The sequence below is a fragment of the Neolamprologus multifasciatus genome, chromosome 23 (assembly GCF_963576455.1).
Source record: "Neolamprologus multifasciatus chromosome 23, fNeoMul1.2, whole genome shotgun sequence".
In the NCBI taxonomy this organism is placed as follows: domain Eukaryota; kingdom Metazoa; phylum Chordata; class Actinopteri; order Cichliformes; family Cichlidae; genus Neolamprologus; species Neolamprologus multifasciatus.
The window spans coordinates 40,275,142-40,293,019 of NC_140460.1; the positions used below are offsets into that span (position 1 = coordinate 40,275,142).

Below are 17,878 nucleotides of genomic sequence, written 5' to 3' on the forward strand. Positions count from 1 at the left end.
AAACAGCGAGCTACTTACTGATAGCTGTAAATGCTACATTACAGTACTGCTAAAAAAATATTTTTGTCTTCAATGCACAACTTTTGTTACTAAGCCAACAACATCCACACCTCGGCACACATTTTGGGGGCCTTTCTGTTTGTTGCTACAATCTGCAAATTTCATTAAAAGTTTAATAAACTATCATCTGGTCTTTATTTTTAGTTAGCACATAACTTAAAAACTCTAAGCTGTAAGCTAATGATAGTTATATAACAGCAGATGCATGCTGGTGTATGTTTTACGTCCAATGGATGCAGGATCTGTTAAGTCGACTATCAACATAATCGTTTGTGGCAGCCCTAGTGTGACCTCAAATAAGAAATTACTGCAGTTTATGACTGAGTAACTAAACTATCACTAACTAATAATATTAATGATCACATCTGGACTCACCGAGCCTTTCTGCAGTTCCTCACAGCTGCAATCAGTCGACGTCGTCCATCTGCTGAAGCTTTGTACTTCTGCAGGTCCAACTCATCCAGAACCTCCTCTGACATCTGCAGCATGAAGGCCAGAGCTGAGCAGTGGATCTCAGAGAGTTCCTTTGATTTGTTCTCTGACTTCAGGAACTCTTGGATCTCCTGAGATAATAAGATGTCGTTCATCTCCATCAGACAGTGGAAGATGTTGATGCTTCTGTCAGGAGAGGATTTTGTCTTCCTTTCTTTCAGGTTCTTGATGACTCTCTGGATGGTTTCTGGACTGTTCTCTGTCTGACCCAGCAGACCTCCTAAGAGTCTCTGGTTGGACTCCAGACAGAGGCCATGAAGGAAGCGAACAAACAGGTCCAGACGACCATTTTTACTCCTGAAGGATTTTATTAGTGTTTCCATCAAAAAATTGTCCAGAGATGACTCGTTGTATTTTTTTCCCAGGAAGTTCTTCAGCACCTCTGACTTCCTGTTGGTGAAACAGTGGAACATGTAGACTGCAGCCAGAAACTCCTGGATGCTCAGATGAACAAAGCAGTAGACTGGTTTCTGGAAGATCACACACTCTCTTTTGAAGATCTCTGTACAAACTCCTGAGTACACCGAGGCCTCTGTCACATCCAGACCACACTGCTCCAGGTCTTCTTGGTAGAACATGATGTTTCCTTTCTCTAGATGTTCAAACGCCAGCCTCCCCAGCTTCAGAAGAACTTCCCTGTCAGCCTCCGTCAGCTCCTGTGGACTCGTCTCATGTCCCTCGTGGTACTTGTTCTTCTTCCTCTTTGTCTGAACCAGCAGGAAGTGTGAGTACATGTCAGTCAGGGTCTTGGGCAGCTCTCCTCTCTGCTCTGTAGTCAACATGTGCTCCAGAACTGTAGCAGTGATCCAGCAGAAGACTGGGATTCTACACATGATGTGGAGGCTCCTGGATGTCTTCATGTGGGAGATGATTCTGCTGGACAGCTCTTCATCACTGAATCTCCTCCTGAAGTACTCCTCCTTCTGGGCGTCAGTGAAGCCTCGTACTTCTGTTAGCCTGTCAACACATGTAGGAGGGATCTGATTGGCTGCTGCAGGTCGGGAAGTTATCCAGACGAGAGCCGAGGGAAGCAGATTCCCCTGGATGAGGTTTGTCAGCAGCTGGCTGACTGATGACTTCTGTGTGACATCAGACAGCAGCTTCCTGTTGGTGAAATCCAATGAAAGTCTGCTTTCATCCAGGCCGTCAAAGATGAACAAAAGCTGAGAGACAGCCAGCTTCTCTGCTGTGACCTTCTGTAATGTTGGATGGAAAACATGGAGCAGCTCCAGAAGACTGTACTGCTCATCTCTGATCAGGTTCAGCTCCCTGAATGAAAGCAGAACCACCACACTGACATGTTGGTTCTCCAAGCCCTCTGCCCAGTCCAGAGTGAACTTCTGCACTGAGAAGGTTTTTCCAACACCAGCCACGCCGTTGGTCAGAACCACTCTGATGGGTCTCTGTTGGTCAGGTAAGGCTTTAAAGATGTCCTGGCACCTGATTGGAGTGTCATGGAGGGCGTCCATCTTGGAAGCTGTCTCCAGCTGCCTCACCTCATGTTGGCTATGAACCTCTTCACTCTGTCCCTCTGTGATGTAGAGCTCAGTGTAGATCCTGTTGAGGAGGGTTCTACTTCCTGTTTCATCACTTCCTTCAGTCACACGTTCACATCTCCTCCTCAGACTGATCTTATGTTCATCTAAAACCTCCTGCAGACCAACATCTGCTGAAAGAAAGAAAAACAGAAAGAAAACTCTTCAATGTCTGAACAACAACAAGAAGTCCAGTTTTCAGAAATGAGTCCATCAGCAGACAGATGTTCAGTCTTACTTTGTACACAGCTGCTCTGACTGGCTGTCTGCAGTCCAGCTCTGGTTCTGGATATTTTTCCACACTGGGGACAGGACCAGTCTCCTGATGAAGCAGACTGGTCCCAGTATGAGGAGATGCACTGTCTGCAGAACCAGTGTCCACAGCTGGTAGAGACTGGATCCTTCAGGACGTCCTGACACAAAGCACAGCAGGACAGCTGCTCCTCCTCACAGACACCACTCCTCTTCCTCTTCCTCCCTCTGTGAACACATTTCTTTATCACTAAAATCATTGACTGTCAGTGACAAACATCCAGATTTGATGACACTGTGCAGAAGCTCTGATGGTCACAGAGAAAAGTCAAAGTGGAGAAACTTGTGTTTGAGTTCAGAATCCAAGTTTCCTTTGCTGTTCCTGTCTTATTAAACACAGAGTGATCAGCCTACAAACTCCACAGTAAAAGCCTTCATCACACAGCTGATTATGTCCTTCACTGGATGTACTGGAAGTTTGGGATCCATCACTTTGAACTGACCTTTGACCTCCTCTAAAAACTGTGGTGGAGCAGCGGTGTCACATTCAGAGCTTTCAGCTTTATTTTGAAAGAGTTCAGTCATCAGGAAGTGAACTTCTGGGTTCTGATTTTCTTTCTATTATTTTACAGAAGTGAAGAAGAAGAACTAAAAGCTTTGAAATGATCTGAGTGATATTTTTGAACATTGCCACCAAATTGAGTTCAGCCTCCAGCAGTAACTTTGTTTCATGATGCCTCCCTGATGATGTGATGTTTGATTACAAACCTGTTTATGTGTTAGACATTAATCACATGAACACAGGCAGAAAAAAGAAGCCAGTGAAACAAATGACAGAAACGTGTTCATTCACTGCCATAATCCATATTTGATATGTACAGATGTTTGTAAAGAACACGTGTGCAGCGCTTTGTTCTGAGTATCTGCTGTCAGCACACAGTGCAGCAATAACTACAACCACACGTTTCTGTAGATCCTGAACATCAGCCTGGAGGAATCTGACCTCAGGTCTGCACACAGAGGAGCTTCACCTCTGGGATGATGCTGGCTTCAGCTCCTTCTACAATCAGGCAGAAGCTTCTGCAGCATCAGGACACAAACAGAGAGGAGCTTCTATCCTCAGACCATCCAAGTCCTAAATCAGAACATGCTCCCCTCATAGCATCACCATCAGGGTTTAAACAGGACCTTACATCATGTTCTTGTCTCACTGTCATATTTCAGATCATGTCTGATTCATTATGACGTCACACGCTGCTACACTGATCCTGCTGCTTCATTACTGCTGATATTACTCTGCTCACTCTGTTCAGTTACTCTGTTTACATCACTTTGCTCATTTGCTTTGTTCTGCTTGCACTGCTCTGTCAGTACATGCTGTGCTAATGTGGCACAAAGCACTTTAACATTACATCTGCACAATGTTTCATTATTTCATTTAATGATTGTTTCTAATGTTTTGTCCAGTCACAGGAGCAGCTCAGCACATTTCACTGTGTTGTACGTGTATGACGATGCCTGTGACAAATAAACAGCCTCGGACTCTTCAATCTTCTGCATTTCTTTGGAGATCAGCTCAGTGGCCTGTTGAGACCATCTTTCTATTTCTGATGACTCAGTTCAGATTATTATCCTGATACTTTCTTTTAAAATGTGATGAAATCATTTATCTGATGTTCTGACACAAATACACCAAAACAATCCCAAACAGCATAAACCACCACGTTACACACAGTGTCATAAAAATACAGGCAACTACAAATAAAAACACTTTTAAAATATAAACTAAAATTACAAAGTGGTCTCAGAATTTCAAACACCCGTAAATGAGTCAGCAGATCTCTTACATGGTCAGCTGAGCTCCATGATTGAAGAACATTGTTGCTGCAGGTTCATGACTGAAGTCTGGAGGTCTGTGTTTGGACCAGTCACTCCTCACAGACACACAGCTGGATGCTGGAGACTGTGACCTCTGACCTCTGCAAACACAAACACATCACATTCATATGACATGAATTACTGATTAATCTCTGTTCTAAATCTTTTAAGCAGCTGCAAACACACAAACTGGATAACGTGATGGTTTCTGTCAGTAATAGTTGTCTCAGATTAGAGTACAGACGGCTGCAGAGACGTTCACAGCAACAGAGAAGAAATCATTACCTTGGATTGCATTACTACTACGATTAATACTAGCATTATCGTACCCGGACCACCATTAGGAATCATTTATGATGTCACTGGTAGAACACATTTATAGAAACAACCTTTGAACTCTGAGTCAGCAGCTCTCTTACATGGTCAGCTGAGCTCCATGATTGAAGAACATTGTTGCTGCAGGTTCATGACTGAACTCTGGAGGATATTCTTTGGACCAGTCACTCCTCACAGACACACAGCTGGATACTGGAGACTGTGACCTCTGACCTCTGCAAATACAACCACATTGCATTCATTTCACATCAATTAGTATACCACAAAAGGCATGCAAGAAACACAGTATGAAGGCAAACTTCTGGCTTCAATAACATTCAATAGGTCAGGTGGAAACTTTTCTCAGATTTGATTCATGTTTTTATAGAACGATCCAGCTAAAAAAAATATACCATTAGGTCAGGGGTCAGCAACCTTTAGGACCCAAAGAGTCATTTGGACCCAGTTTCCACGCAAAAGAAAACTCTGGGAGCCGCAAATACTTTTTGACATCTAAAATGAAGATAACACTGTATATATTGTTTTTTACCTTTATGCTCTGTGTGAACAACTAAGGTGTGTTGCTGATGAAATCCATGAAGTGCTACAGAGAAAATTACATGTTATTTATGTAATGAACACATTTGAACTCTTAAAGAAATATAACCAAAGGAAAGACACCCAGCTGAACTAAAATGATCCAGCAAACAAAAACTGCTGTGAGCCGCCACCCTTATATCTCCTTTGTGCTTTTGGAGCCTTGACCTGACTTTTAAAAAATAATTGAAAAAAAGCTCTATGCTGCTGAAAGATGAAAAATAGATATTTGCAAAATTCTGCCTAAATATGTATTTTACCTGGTTAATGTGTGTGGCGGGGCGTGGTCTGCAGCGCCGCTGCAGGGGAGGCGGACGCACCCGAGCGGCACCCGCAATCACGCCTCGCCGCCTTAACGTCTGTGCTGTTGTGTTGGTGTGTGTCGGGCTGTGAGCTGCAAAGCTACAGCCGGCTGTGTGCGTACAGCAACCGTGTGTGAAAAGTGGTCAATAAAGAGAAGCTGAAAAGCGTGTTCATGCAAACATCGTCGGGTCTGCCGTGATATGTTTACAACGGGACTTCTGCTCCTGAACCTCTGCGCACAGCGTCTGCAGATCGGGGCTGTACGAAGTCACTTTCATCTTTACAGGACTGTAAGCTGTCGTCTGTGAGGCGTGAGCGGTGTTTGTTTTTATCATAGTTCACGGTGGAGAACAGCTGCTGACATAATGTGGATCCAAAGATCCATAACTGGCCTACCTGGGGCTGAAAGTCTCGATAAATGCACGGCGTTTCAGCGGGTACACCGGCTTCCACGAGTGTGACGCTCATTTGAGCGATGAAAAATAAAAAAATATAATTTTCTTTTTATATTTCAATATCACAATAATCTTCCAATTTAGAACTACAAGTTAAAAAAGAACATAAATAAAATACACTTCAGCTAAATACTTCTAATTTATTTTCCCAAACCACGAGGAGCCGCACTATAAGGACTAAAGAGCCGCAGGTTGCCGACCCCTGCATTAGTGTTAGTCAATGTTGCAACTGAACTGAAAAACTAAATATTTTGGTCAGGTCCAAAGAAACAAAGTCACTATTAATACAACACAACCCCCCCAAAAAGAGCCATGTAGACCCCGGGCTCTATGGGTCTTGTGCTCGGAGCTTGTTCCTGTGCTGCCATGATTAGTGCCTCTGTGCTGTCTTTCAGTCCAGCTTTGTTCAGCCACTGGTAGGATTTCTGGATGTCAGCCACTTCCTCTGCCTGCTGGTGGTGCAAACTGTGTTGTTCTGAGTTTCATTGGACGTCTTTGTCCAAAGCACCAGACAAAGGGCAAAGTAGATGCATTTGCATCAGCAGGAAAATACACCCCAAACTAGCATCATCATTATACAACTTTAACAACTGCCACTAAATGATACTTCATACACAGACCAGTGTTAGGTTAAGTTATGATGTCACTGGTAGAACACATTTATAGAAACAACCTTTGAACTCTGAGTCAGCAGCTCTCTTACATGGTCAGCTGAGCTCCATGATTGAAGAACGTTGTTGCTGCAGGTTCATGACTGAAGTCTGGAGGAAGTATTTCTTTGGACCAGTCACTCCTCACAGACACAGAGCTGGATGCTGGAGACTGTGACCTCTGACCTCTGCAAACACAAACATCAATAACTGATCAGTTCTCTCTGACAGCCATATGATCAGCTGATCCCTCTGTGATATTGTGTCTGCCTCATAACGCTGACAGGTCAGCCAATCATCAGCCAGTTTTTCTGTCTCTGAATGAACTCAGTTTGTTCTCAGCTCTTCTCTCTGATTCTGCTGCACTGACTTCACTTAAACTTACAGAGTTCAGATCTTAGCAAGAAAACAAGTCAATAAAAATCAAACTCAGATCAAACAGTTTGAACCAATCACAGATCAATGATTCTGTCATGGTTCTGTTGAAATGACTAATAAAGTTAGTAGTGTTCTTACATTGTTGCTGCAGGTCCATGACTGTAAGGTGGAGGTGTTTGTGTAACCCCGTCACTCCTCACAGACACACAGCTGGATGCTGCAGATGCTGCTCCGTCCTCTTCCTCCATCTTCTTGATGTCAGGGTGGAGTTAGTCTGAGAGGTAAACACACACACTCAGAGGTGCTGTTGTACTGGAAGCATCACACTGACGGCTTTCTAATGTTGGAGCTTTGGCCCTAAAGTCCAAACCAGTTATTTTAGAGGCTCAACGACTTTAAAAAACACCAAAACCATCACATTATTTAATAAGTACATGATCAGGTGGATGAAGGAACTCAGTGTGTTTGGGATCATCATCATGGTGAGGAGCCCACATGTTACGGCTCCTTTGGAGAGAAGCTGAGGATCACTGCAGGAAGTGAGCTCATGAAACCAAACTGCTGTTTGTGAGCAGGATGACTCTGTTATTGGACCTGCTCTGTGTTCTACATATGATCAATACTTCAAATATCTGTAAACATGTCATCTTATATTTGTTGCACTTGGTCACATCTGTCTTTAAAAATAGATTTTTAATGTCACTGAGAGTTCTTTTCTACCTTTATTGATTTATTTTGGAATAAATTAAATATAAAGGTGCCAAAAACTGCCTGCAGCTTCTGCTCTGTGACAGGAAACTACTGTCAGGCTCAAAATGACTTCAGATTATTCATCACAGAGTGTTTATAGATCACAGGACACGTTACAGTTTTACTGTCGATGTGTTAGTTTAAAAGAATGACGTGATAAGGTCTTACTGTGAGTCTGCGTGCTCATTGGCTAATACCCTGAGACTGACAGGTAGTTATCCAATCAGCGTGCGGCCTCACACGGACATAAAACTCTTAAAGTTTGTTTCTGAAGGGATTTTCAGATCAGACCTGATGTTTCTGCCTTCTAGTGATGGGATTTCCGGCTCTTTTTAGAGATCCGGCTCTTTCGGCTCGGCTCACTAAAAAGAGCCGGCTCTTTCGGCTCCGAACCGGCTCTTCAGGTTGTTTTGTTGCTTTAATTATTTAATCATTAACAATAATATAAAATTATGCAGAAAAGGAATTACTAATGTAAAAAAAAGTGGTTTTATTTATATATGTTTATATATGGCCCCTAGAGACAAAGCACGTACAAACTCCAAAACACATTTCTAGCGTTTACTGAACTTCCAAAACAGAGCTACCCAGATCACTTAAATTACACAATTGAAAGCATGTGTGTATTGTTTGTGTATTTATAGACAAGCACTCATATTTATTCAAATAATTGAAAAAAAATTCATTTACCTGTTACTACCACACACCAAATCCGGTTGTTGATACTTCCTGGCTTGTGTAGCCACTAGGTAACAAAAGCTCAACACTGCGCCCTAGAAACCTGGAGCACTTCTGTTGTCATTTGTACGTGTTTTGGACTTTGTACGTGCTTCTGAGTTTTTACGTGTTTTGGACTTTGTACGTGCTTCTGAGTTTTTACGTGTTTTGGAGTTTTTACGTGTTTTGGAGTTTTTACGTGTTTTGGAGTTTTTACGCGTTTTGGAGTTTGTACATGCTTTGTCTCTAAGGTCCACCATAAATATACTTTATTTATTCACTCCACATAAAATGTAATAAATAAATCATATAATACAAAAAACAACTATTTACATTTTAAACTTTTAACTATTTAAATTTTCAGCTTTTTCCTTTTAAACAAATTTAACGTGAAACAACACAAAACACTGCAAACCACAACACAATTAAATATAAATTAAAATATTAAAACAAAAAGAAGATGCACATTCTCTGTCATATGGGCCTGCATGATTTCTGAATCCTTTATCATCTGCAACTGAAAATAGCGGATGATTACTATACCTTTCTAATGTGACGTTGTTGTCCCTCGCTCTCTTTCTCTCTGGCTCTGTTCCTGTGCTACTGAGAGTGTAACTAACGCCCCTCCCCCCTCTGCCCAGCGCAAAGTACAGGCCGCGCGTGCGGAGTTTAGCGGAAAAAGGGGCGAGAGAGAGGGTGAGAGAAATAAGAAAAACACCTTCAGGCTCGCGTCGTTCACTTCAAAGAGTCGGCTCTAAGAGCCATTTCATTCCCGAACGACCATCACTACTGCCTTCAGCCTGTTTACCGATATAATCAATATCAGATATCAGAGCAACAGAAACCTCGGTGATCAGGACGCTGGGACTGAGAACAGGAAGTGGCTCAAACAGTTTAAAGTCCGCCTGAAATGAGTTTCTGTCATTTTTTTTGTCGTGATAAGGGCGGGTCTTACTGTGAACCTGCGCGCTCATTGGCTAATAAATTGAGATTGACAAGCCGTTATCCAATGAGCGTGCGGCTTCTCCCAACATAAAGTAGTTTTCCTGAAAGACCAAAGCAGTGTTGCCAACTTAGCGACTTTGTCGCTATATTAGGGAGTTTTCAGACCCCCTTACCGACTTTTGTTCTACAAAGCGACTAGCGACAAATCTGGCGACTTTTTCTGGCGTTATTGGAGACTTATTTATGACGACTTTTTGACGTGAAAACGCGCTCTTCATCTCAACAAGCAGCGGTGCTGCCGTGGGCACCTCACCCGTGCCAAAGCGCTCATGGGCGGAGGATAGTCCTCCCCCAGCTGCTATCAGGGCAGGAGATGTTCACACCTGTGCGTCCAAACTGCAAATGAATTGTGCATGAGCGAAGCCGCTGCTCTCGCACTGACTGTAACGCAGTCAGTTCTTCTTTCACTGTTATGCTGTTTTGTGGATCAAAAGTTTAAAACTACTTATAAACACACACACAGTAACTCCACCAGAGTGCCTATTTCGGATCACTTTTGCCGGTCCAAGCCCGGATTAAGGAGCAGGGTTGGAATTGTGACATTAAAAAAAACAATAATTGCTAAAATAAATTTAATTTGTAGTTCTAAATAAATTCTAAATGCATTTAGGATGTTTTTTACTCTCTTTATGTCTCTTCCACGATGTTATTTCTCTCTCCAACAATGTAGGTTACAAATATATTAGCATGACCAATTATGCTAATTAGGTGATGACGTCATTTAGCGACTTCTAGCGACTTTTAGGACAGCCAATAGCGATTTTCCTTACTGAGGAGTTGGCAACACTGGACCAAAGTCTGATTATTTTTGCCTCCACTGACGGAGCCTGTTGTTCCCGCCACAGAGACACAGTAATGTCAGAGCGGTGTTAACACTCACCTGCCTCAGCACAGCTCTCACTCTCCTCCTGCTCTCTCAGCTAAACTCACTTCCTCTCTACTTACAGGAAACCAGAGGAGCCGACCGGCCTCACGTTTCACCCACAGACACGAACAGCGTGGAATTATTTTATGTCATAAGAAGAAACATATTCGTGTTAACACTCACCTGCCTCAGCTCCACCTTCCTCCTGCTGCTGCTCTGAACGGAGGATCAACACTTTCACTTTCACTGCTCCTCCCTAAACACAGAGGATGCTGGGTCTTGTAGTTTTTACCTTGTGTGATATTTATGGCTGTGACACTAAATCACAGCATGAAAACTTCCTGCAAATATGTCACAGGCGATAAAAGTTTCACATTAAAGGTGAAGTTATTTTTTTGTCTCATGTTCAATAAACAGTGAGCTGGGAAAACTGAAGAACAGACTTCAGACGTTCCCTGCAGAGTTTCTGCTGCTCGGTCGTCTGCATGTTGCTGAGACTGAGCTGATGATGAAGCTGTGATGGGTTTATGGCACGTTTGGTTCTGGAGAAGAGTTTTACTGTCGGTGCAGGTGAAATGATCAGAGGTTACAGCCTCTGGCACTGGTTAAAGTGGAGGCAGCGATCAGGACGGCTGAGCAGCAGAGGTCTCGAGGGTCCTAAAGTGTAAAAGCATCAGTGTTAGTAACACAAAGATCACAGAATGTGATCATCCACACAACACTAACATCTAAATCCACGGCAGGAACTCTTCCAGTGTCCTGAAAAATCTGTGTGCACGATGCTGAGATTAAAATCTGTCTGCTCATCTTAATGCAATATTTACTAAAGTCTGGTAGAAGTTTTACTGATTTCCAGTCCACTTAGAAGACGTGTGGATAGGTGGTGGGTTGTAGAGCAGACTGAAAGCTTTAAGTTCATCCTCTGATTAAAAACTCAGACCCACAGATACAGGAAGTATAACCCTGGTGTAAGACAGGAAACAGCAACACGGCAGCCATCTTTTTCCTCCCATGATGACCAGTGTCCCAGCAGAAGCTGGGGTTTGTTAGATCCTGTTCGATCCAGAGGAAACAGGCTAAAAGAGTCGATCAGGGGGGATCATGGTTTTATTATGTGCTCGTTATGATTGAAGCTCTGGTTGTGTGTTAGAGACAGAACCTGCAGATTCCTCCACTCTGCCTCCTCCTCTGCAGGAATCAGCCTCTTGGCTGGTTTTATTCACCAACGTGAATAAAATCATCAAACTAATCCAAGTTCATTGTGAAATGCCTGAAAATGGAGGAATAAATCTGTCAGTTACCGTATAAAGTTTGAGTTTGTCAGTGTTTTACACGGAGACGGTCGTCAGATGTTGAATGTTTAGCATGAATGTTCCACATCTGGAGAAACCTTCAAGATTAAAGCCAGTGAAAAGTGAAGAGTTTCTGCAGCAGCCGCACTTCCTGCAAATGTGTTCTTTCAAAATAAAGTGAAGAGTCTAAAATTATATTCACGACAGGTTTAAAGGTGAAAGTGGTCACATGGTTTTAGTGGAATGCCTACGTGGGCGCGTCTGAGTGATTTTGATTCAGATTCGTGCAGCGTGGAGCAGTAAACACTTGTTTTTGTTCATCTGGACTCATGAATGATTCCAGTTAGCACATTTCCAGCCAATGAAACGTAACTACAGATGAAGACAAACACATTTAAGCTGCCTGACTCTCGAGTGCGGGTGCATGTTCCCATTTTCAGTCTGTTTTAGTTTTCAGTTTAGAGGAACGCTGCAAACTCACAAAAACTTCTTTCTTGTGAGGTTTTGTTGGCAGACTGATAAAAGCAGCAGCAGCTGGTGTTTGATGAGCAGACGTGTGTTTCCTGTTCTGTAATAATCAGCTTGTTACCATCACATAATGAACTCAGCCGTGACCAATGAGGCCGTCCTTGTGCGGTTCTCTGGCGCTGATTCTGACCGTGACCTTCACCTCTGCAGGGTCGCCTCTGCTCGTGGCTGAGCTCGTGTTTGTCAGGCTGACAAAATAAAAGCTTCTTCATTTCTGTGGCTGAAGAGGAGTCTGCTCTTCTTCACCAACAGGAAGTGAAACATTTCTCACTGATTCTGAAATCTTCACTTGTCTCACAAATTCACAGTAACACACACACGGTTGTGTTTTCATATCCTTGTGGGGACATCTATTTGACATCATGCTCTCCTCAGCCTTTTACTCTAACCATTAAGACTGAATGCCTAACCCTGACCTGACTGTCCCTGACACTAAAACCACATTCTGAGTCTCAAAAATGTCTTCAAACTTGTGGGGACGGGCATTTTGGTCTCCACAAAGACATGTAAACATGCACACACACAGGTATTAATGACCTCACAGGTTCATGTTTGGGGCTTTTAGCATCTTTGTGTGTCGGTCAGATTTAATTCACTCTTGTTTTGAGGTTTTGTGCCTTTTTGTTTCCTTCTTTGTGCGTTTATTTTCTCTTTAAGCCTTTCAGGACTCGTGCTGTTGGCTTTTTCCTGGTGTGTTATTAGTATTTTTAATTTCTAAACTCATTCTAAAAGAAGGACCGATGGAACATTGATGTGAAAATAAACATGATCATTTAATGTTTTTGTCAATCATTAAAAAATAAATCCTGGTCTTTCATTTTGGTGCTGCATTGTTCACAGAAACACATATTTTCCTGTTTCTTTCTGTTTGTGTGTTTCTGCTTTTGCCTGTTTAGCGCTGCTGAGCAGGAAAACCCAGACGAACAAAAACCTCTTTTAAGTAAATGTTTGAGTCACTTTGGGTCTGAACTGTAAAAAACTGCAGACTGAAACAGATTTGAAGGCATCACAGGAACAGCCTCACATTCAAAACATGAAAGAGAGGACTTTTATTTTGAAACACTCAGGAAATGACAGAGGGAAAGTTTTTTAATTAAAACAAATTATTATTTTATGCATTCTAAGTTCATACAACCACCAAAACTGTGATGATCCTCACATCAGCTTTACTGTGTGAGGTCACATACACGATCATTAATGTTACTATTATTACTATTATTACTATTATTATTATTATTATTATTATTATTATTATTATTACTATTATTATTATTATTATTACTACTACTATTATTATTGTTATTATTATTATTATTATTATTATTAGAGACTTGCAGAGAGAAGAGGTGGAAACATTTTGATTTTCATAAATTTAACAGACTAAAAACCTACAAACATGTTTGGTGCTGAAGAAAAATGGAAAATATCAGAACATGAGAATAAAAAAGCTCAAACTGAAACCTGTGGGGAGGTCTGAGTGAGACACAGCAGAGCCCCACGGTGAGTGTCTGTCCGTGTCTGTGGAACAACAACGTTTGGATCACTTGCAGTCGCAGAGCAGCGCGGCGCCTCGCAGCGTCCAGTGCTCGGGCGGCTGCACGCTCCTCAGCTGCAGGGAGAAGATGAAGTTCAGGTCGGTGCGTCGAGGCTTCTTGTAGACGGGACACGAGTACAGGCTGACCGCCCCCCCGCCGCCAGGGGGACGCTTACTGTCGGCCATGTTGGCTGAGCTGACGGCGAAGACGTGGACCACAGGGAGGGGGGTGAAGAGGACCTGAGGGGCCGAGACAAACTTATTATTACTGAGCAAAAACAAAAATACTTTGATTTCATTTAGTTCCTAAATTGCTGACAAATTAATTATTATTTCATAATTTTTCATTAAATTAATCTTTAAGATGTTTTTTAAAAATGTTTTTATGTTAATTTACAAAAAAACACAGAAACAGTAAAACGTTGGACTTTTGAACATTGAAGTTTTTTAAAGCTTCAGTTTATTATTTTAATCTAAGTTAAAAACACTGATTTTAAAAAGACAAACTTTGGGCGGAGCCTCAGCGAGTTTGGCGCCACGTCTGTCCCATCCCGCTCCATCCAGAAAGAGGCCATAGATATAGACTCCACCCACATCTTCAGGGGGCGGAGCTCAGACGACCTCCCTCATCATCTTGGTGACATCGTTGCTAAGGGTGACCGTGTCCAAGGCCCAGCCCCTGGACAGGTTGGAGCGTGTCGTCTCCTGGCGCATGGCGGTCAGGAAACCCTAAAGAAACAAAAAACATTCGGAAAGAAAACTGAAGAATTCCAAAACTCCAGATTTCCGGAACAATGAACCAACCTGCGGGTTGAAGAAGCCGGTGAGCCAGAACTGGTTGGACCGGCCGGCGCTGATCCACGCGCTGAGCTGCTGAACCAGAAGCCGAGCGTGGCCGACGGCCAGCTGAGCCTCAGCCACAGGCGCGGGATCCGAGCATCGAACATGCTGTCGAGGGCGTCGCGCAGGTCTTCAGACAGGATGATGGTCCCTGCAACGGAGGAAACACGAGTCAGATCGAGCGTCAGTGAACGTGTGTGTGTGTCTGTGTGTGTGTGTGTGTGTGTGTGACCTTGCTGAAGTTAAGATGCTGAGGAAGGCCGAGTTCTGCTTCAGCTTCATCGCCTCGGCCCACGACGGTCTGGAACAAGGTCTTTCGGGGTCAGAGGTCACAGCGTCGACCTGAGAAAGATGAAAGAGATTTATAAAAGCATGTCGTGAACACTCAGAGGGAACGTTTCAGCCTCCCGACTGTGACCTTTCTCTGGAACAGCAGCAGCACGGCGTCCATGATCCTCACGATGAGATGAGGAGGCTTCTGCAGCTTCCTCACCGTGGAGATGTCTGCTGGTTTGATGGTCTGCACACAGAGACAAACTCTAAGGCTGAACATGTGACACATCAACGTAGATGACGAGCAAACACAAAACAGTGACAACATGTGAGTCTGAGCTTCACTCAGATCACAGGAGGACAGCGTGTCGTAGAAACATTCCCCTCCTGTCTTTCATTCCTTGATTACTGCTGTGTGTATTTAAGCCCTGTGTGTTCTCTTCTCTGTGTGTCTGTGTTAATCCCCTCCATCATCCTGAGTGGTTTCCTGCACCTGTCTGCGTCTCTCTGTCCTTCACCCCGTTTGGTCATTTCAGGTTTGTTTTCCCACTTTAGGTTTACTCAGTTCTGGTTTTCGCCGCCCTCGCCTTGTGTATTTACCACCTCCATTAATAAAGCTTCCTCACATCAGAAATGCCTGTTTTGGCTCCTTTAATAATTCCACATGGCTCATCCTACGAGCCGTGACACACATATCATGATCGGTTTGTGGTTTGACGGTCTCACATATTGACTGGAATCATGTGTTCTACCCAGGACCAAAAACGTCGTATTTGTTAAGAAAGCACTGAATCATTTGTACTCCGAGAGTTTCGGGCCTGTCCCTGTCAGACAAATCTAGTTCATAGATTTATTGTGGTTTCTTGCCAAACTAGAAATCAGGAAGCTGCTTTCTGCCCAGAACCACAAACCTCATCTTTGTTAAGAAAACACAAAATGATTTGAATCAGACTGACGGAGCTCCAAGAGTTACACCAACATATTTTGAACTATTTGGCCACAATCTCTTTTCTCAGTTAAATTCATGCATAACTTCCTTTTGTCCTTTTCTGTGGTGTCATCTCCAACCAATGCAGCATCAAACTATCTACGAGACACGCCCACTCTGTGCTTAGAAGACACGCCCACTCTGTGCTTAGAAGCACATTATGACAGCCTGACGTCAACAACATGGTAGACCTGTGTGCTGGAATATAATAGAGTCTAATAGCTTTTTTTTTCAAAGTTTTGATAACAACAGCACAGAGTTTATACAGGTTGAATAAAGGGAGTAAATAAAGTCAGAGTGCTACTGGAGTTTTGTTCACCCAGTTAAGATGAATCTGGAACAAACTTTCTGACCAGAGACCCTATCTGTCATGGTCCCTGTGCCTGCTCAGCTGACTCGGTATGGCCACAAGTGTTTTGTTTATGTTTTGCTCCTCTCGCTCTCCTCCCGCGCTCTACCGGGGCGGAGTCACGGTGACTCCTGCCCGTGGCTCCGGCACCTGCGAACGATCATCTAATCAACACTCTCGCTACTTAAGGCGGCCGCTGGGAATGTTTCGTGGCTGGATTCTTGTGTAAACACTCGTCAGTGTCGTCACTAGTCTCACGCTTCTTCCTGAGTTTCCTTCGTGCCGTGACTTAACCTGCTCTCTTCTCCCTGTGCCAGACTCTACCTGCCAGCTTGAGGATCGCCGCTACTGTGAGCGTAAGGCCAGTGTGAAAGAGCGAAGCCAGAGCGTTTGGAGGAGGATCGCTGTAAATAGCCCGCTTGTGTTTCCCTCCCCGCGCCTGTGATTCCCCGGAGACCCCTACCTGCGACCTTCACTATATAGCTGCACTTGGTGTTTGTGTATTAATAAATTGTGAACTTTCTGAGCCAGTCTGCCTACGAGTCCCTCCTGAGTCGTGACACTATCCTTGAAGGAGCTCTCAAACCAGCATCTCCTCTCTGAGAACAAAGGTTAAATGAACATTTTCAGAACAGTTAAATGTTTCTTATATACTTATAAATGTCTCACAGTGTCGACCTGTTTGCAACAACAACATGGGGCCTTTACACTGGGTAACAGTTGGGCTTAATATACACATGCTTGAATGACTTCTTCACATCAGCCTCTGTGTCTCAGTTAGACAGACAGTACTTGGTTGTAGCTGAAGAACCAAATCTGTGGATGGAGACTAAATATTTCTCTGGGAATCTTAAACTGATTTTAACAAAGTTTATTTTTATTTCTACATTTTTTTATTAGATTTCTATCAAACAAAATGAAGTCTGTGTTGTGGACAAACAGTTGTGTCCACATTAACTCTCACCTCTGTCTCAGAATGACTCACAGTAAAATGAGTCAAATCTCCGTCTGAGGTTATATATATATTCTGAATGAATGAAAATGAATAAAAGATCAAGGTTATGGCTCTGAATATGACAAGTATTTCTCAAAAGGCTTCATGCTATTGATTTTTTCCACCCTTCTCCTCGTGTCCCACCACATATGAGAGCAGACGAGGTGAGGAAGAGACACGAAGAGACAGGAGTCAAAATGAGACGTCCTTCTTTCAAATCTCATGTTAAAGTGATGTCAGTGAAATGATGTTTGACTCAACTGCATCACAAACAGTTTTGTTAAAGCTCCACTAAACCTACATGTTCATGATCTCAGATATATCAGTGTTCATGATCTTTTTAAAAGAAATTAGATGATATTAGATTGACGGCAGTGATTTTGGAGTTTGTTTTCACTTCTAACATCGTATCTACAGTTTTTGTCCTCCTGTGACATTTAAGGTCAGATGAAAACCATGTGTGTTGGGCAAACTGACGCTCCTCTGCTGCCCCCTACTGGCTGTTGTCTTTTAATGAGCGATGTCAGTGATGTGCAGGGCATATACTAACTGGCCACTTTCTTAGATTTTCCTTCAAAACGGTCTTAATTCTTCATGGAATAGATTCAACACGGTCAAGGAGGAACTCCAACGAATGGAAGAGCTTGGTGTCATTACCCGAGTTGAGGAACCAACGGATTGGTGCGCCGGCATGGTTGTTGTTCCAAAGAAAAACAGCCCTAGGCTAAGACTTTGCGTAGACTTTACCGGACTAAATGAATATGTGCGCAGGGAAAAATATGCGCTGCCATCGGTTGAACAAAGTCTTGGAATGCTCGCAGGAGCCAA

At 43.1% G+C, this 17,878-nt stretch overlaps 2 protein-coding genes across 22 annotated transcripts in view; both read right to left on the reverse strand.

Moving 5' to 3' along the window:
• The window catches only part of LOC146492329 (NACHT, LRR and PYD domains-containing protein 12-like), a 69,660-nt gene that overhangs the window by 22,809 nt on the left and 28,973 nt on the right, over nucleotides 1–17,878 (reverse strand). For 10 of the 21 annotated variants that reach the window (XM_085151010.1, XM_085151009.1, XM_085151007.1 and 7 more), the window contains exons 3-7: nucleotides 6,591–6,725; nucleotides 4,637–4,768; nucleotides 4,187–4,318; nucleotides 2,326–2,567; nucleotides 436–2,221 (exon numbers count right to left, since the gene is read on the reverse strand). In XM_085151010.1, coding sequence (XP_085007136.1) covers nucleotides 436–2,221; nucleotides 2,326–2,567; nucleotides 4,187–4,318; nucleotides 4,637–4,768; nucleotides 6,591–6,725 — 2,427 coding nt within the window. The other 11 variants (XM_085151003.1, XM_085151005.1, XM_085151004.1 and 8 more) reach the window with 11 other exon arrangements.
• On the reverse strand, nucleotides 13,402–15,513 carry LOC146492330 (dynein axonemal heavy chain 5-like). Its single transcript, XM_085151107.1, has 5 exons — nucleotides 14,865–15,513; nucleotides 14,679–14,788; nucleotides 14,411–14,597; nucleotides 14,114–14,335; nucleotides 13,402–13,846 (listed from the first exon to the last, which is right to left on the reverse strand). Exons 1-3 carry the CDS (start codon nucleotides 15,045–15,047, stop codon nucleotides 14,579–14,581), a joined length of 312 nt encoding a protein of 103 aa, XP_085007233.1. The 5' UTR covers nucleotides 15,048–15,513; the 3' UTR covers nucleotides 13,402–13,846; nucleotides 14,114–14,335; nucleotides 14,411–14,578.

Coding starts and splice junctions, on each gene's coding strand:
- LOC146492330 (XM_085151107.1), bottom strand. CDS start 15,047: ATGTTGTCACTGTTTTGTGTTTGCTCGTCATCTACGTTGATGTGTCAC. Junction 14,789..14,864: donor TGCTGCTGTTCCAGAGAAAG/GTCACAGTCGGG, acceptor CATCTTTCTCAG/GTCGACGCTGTGACCTCTGA.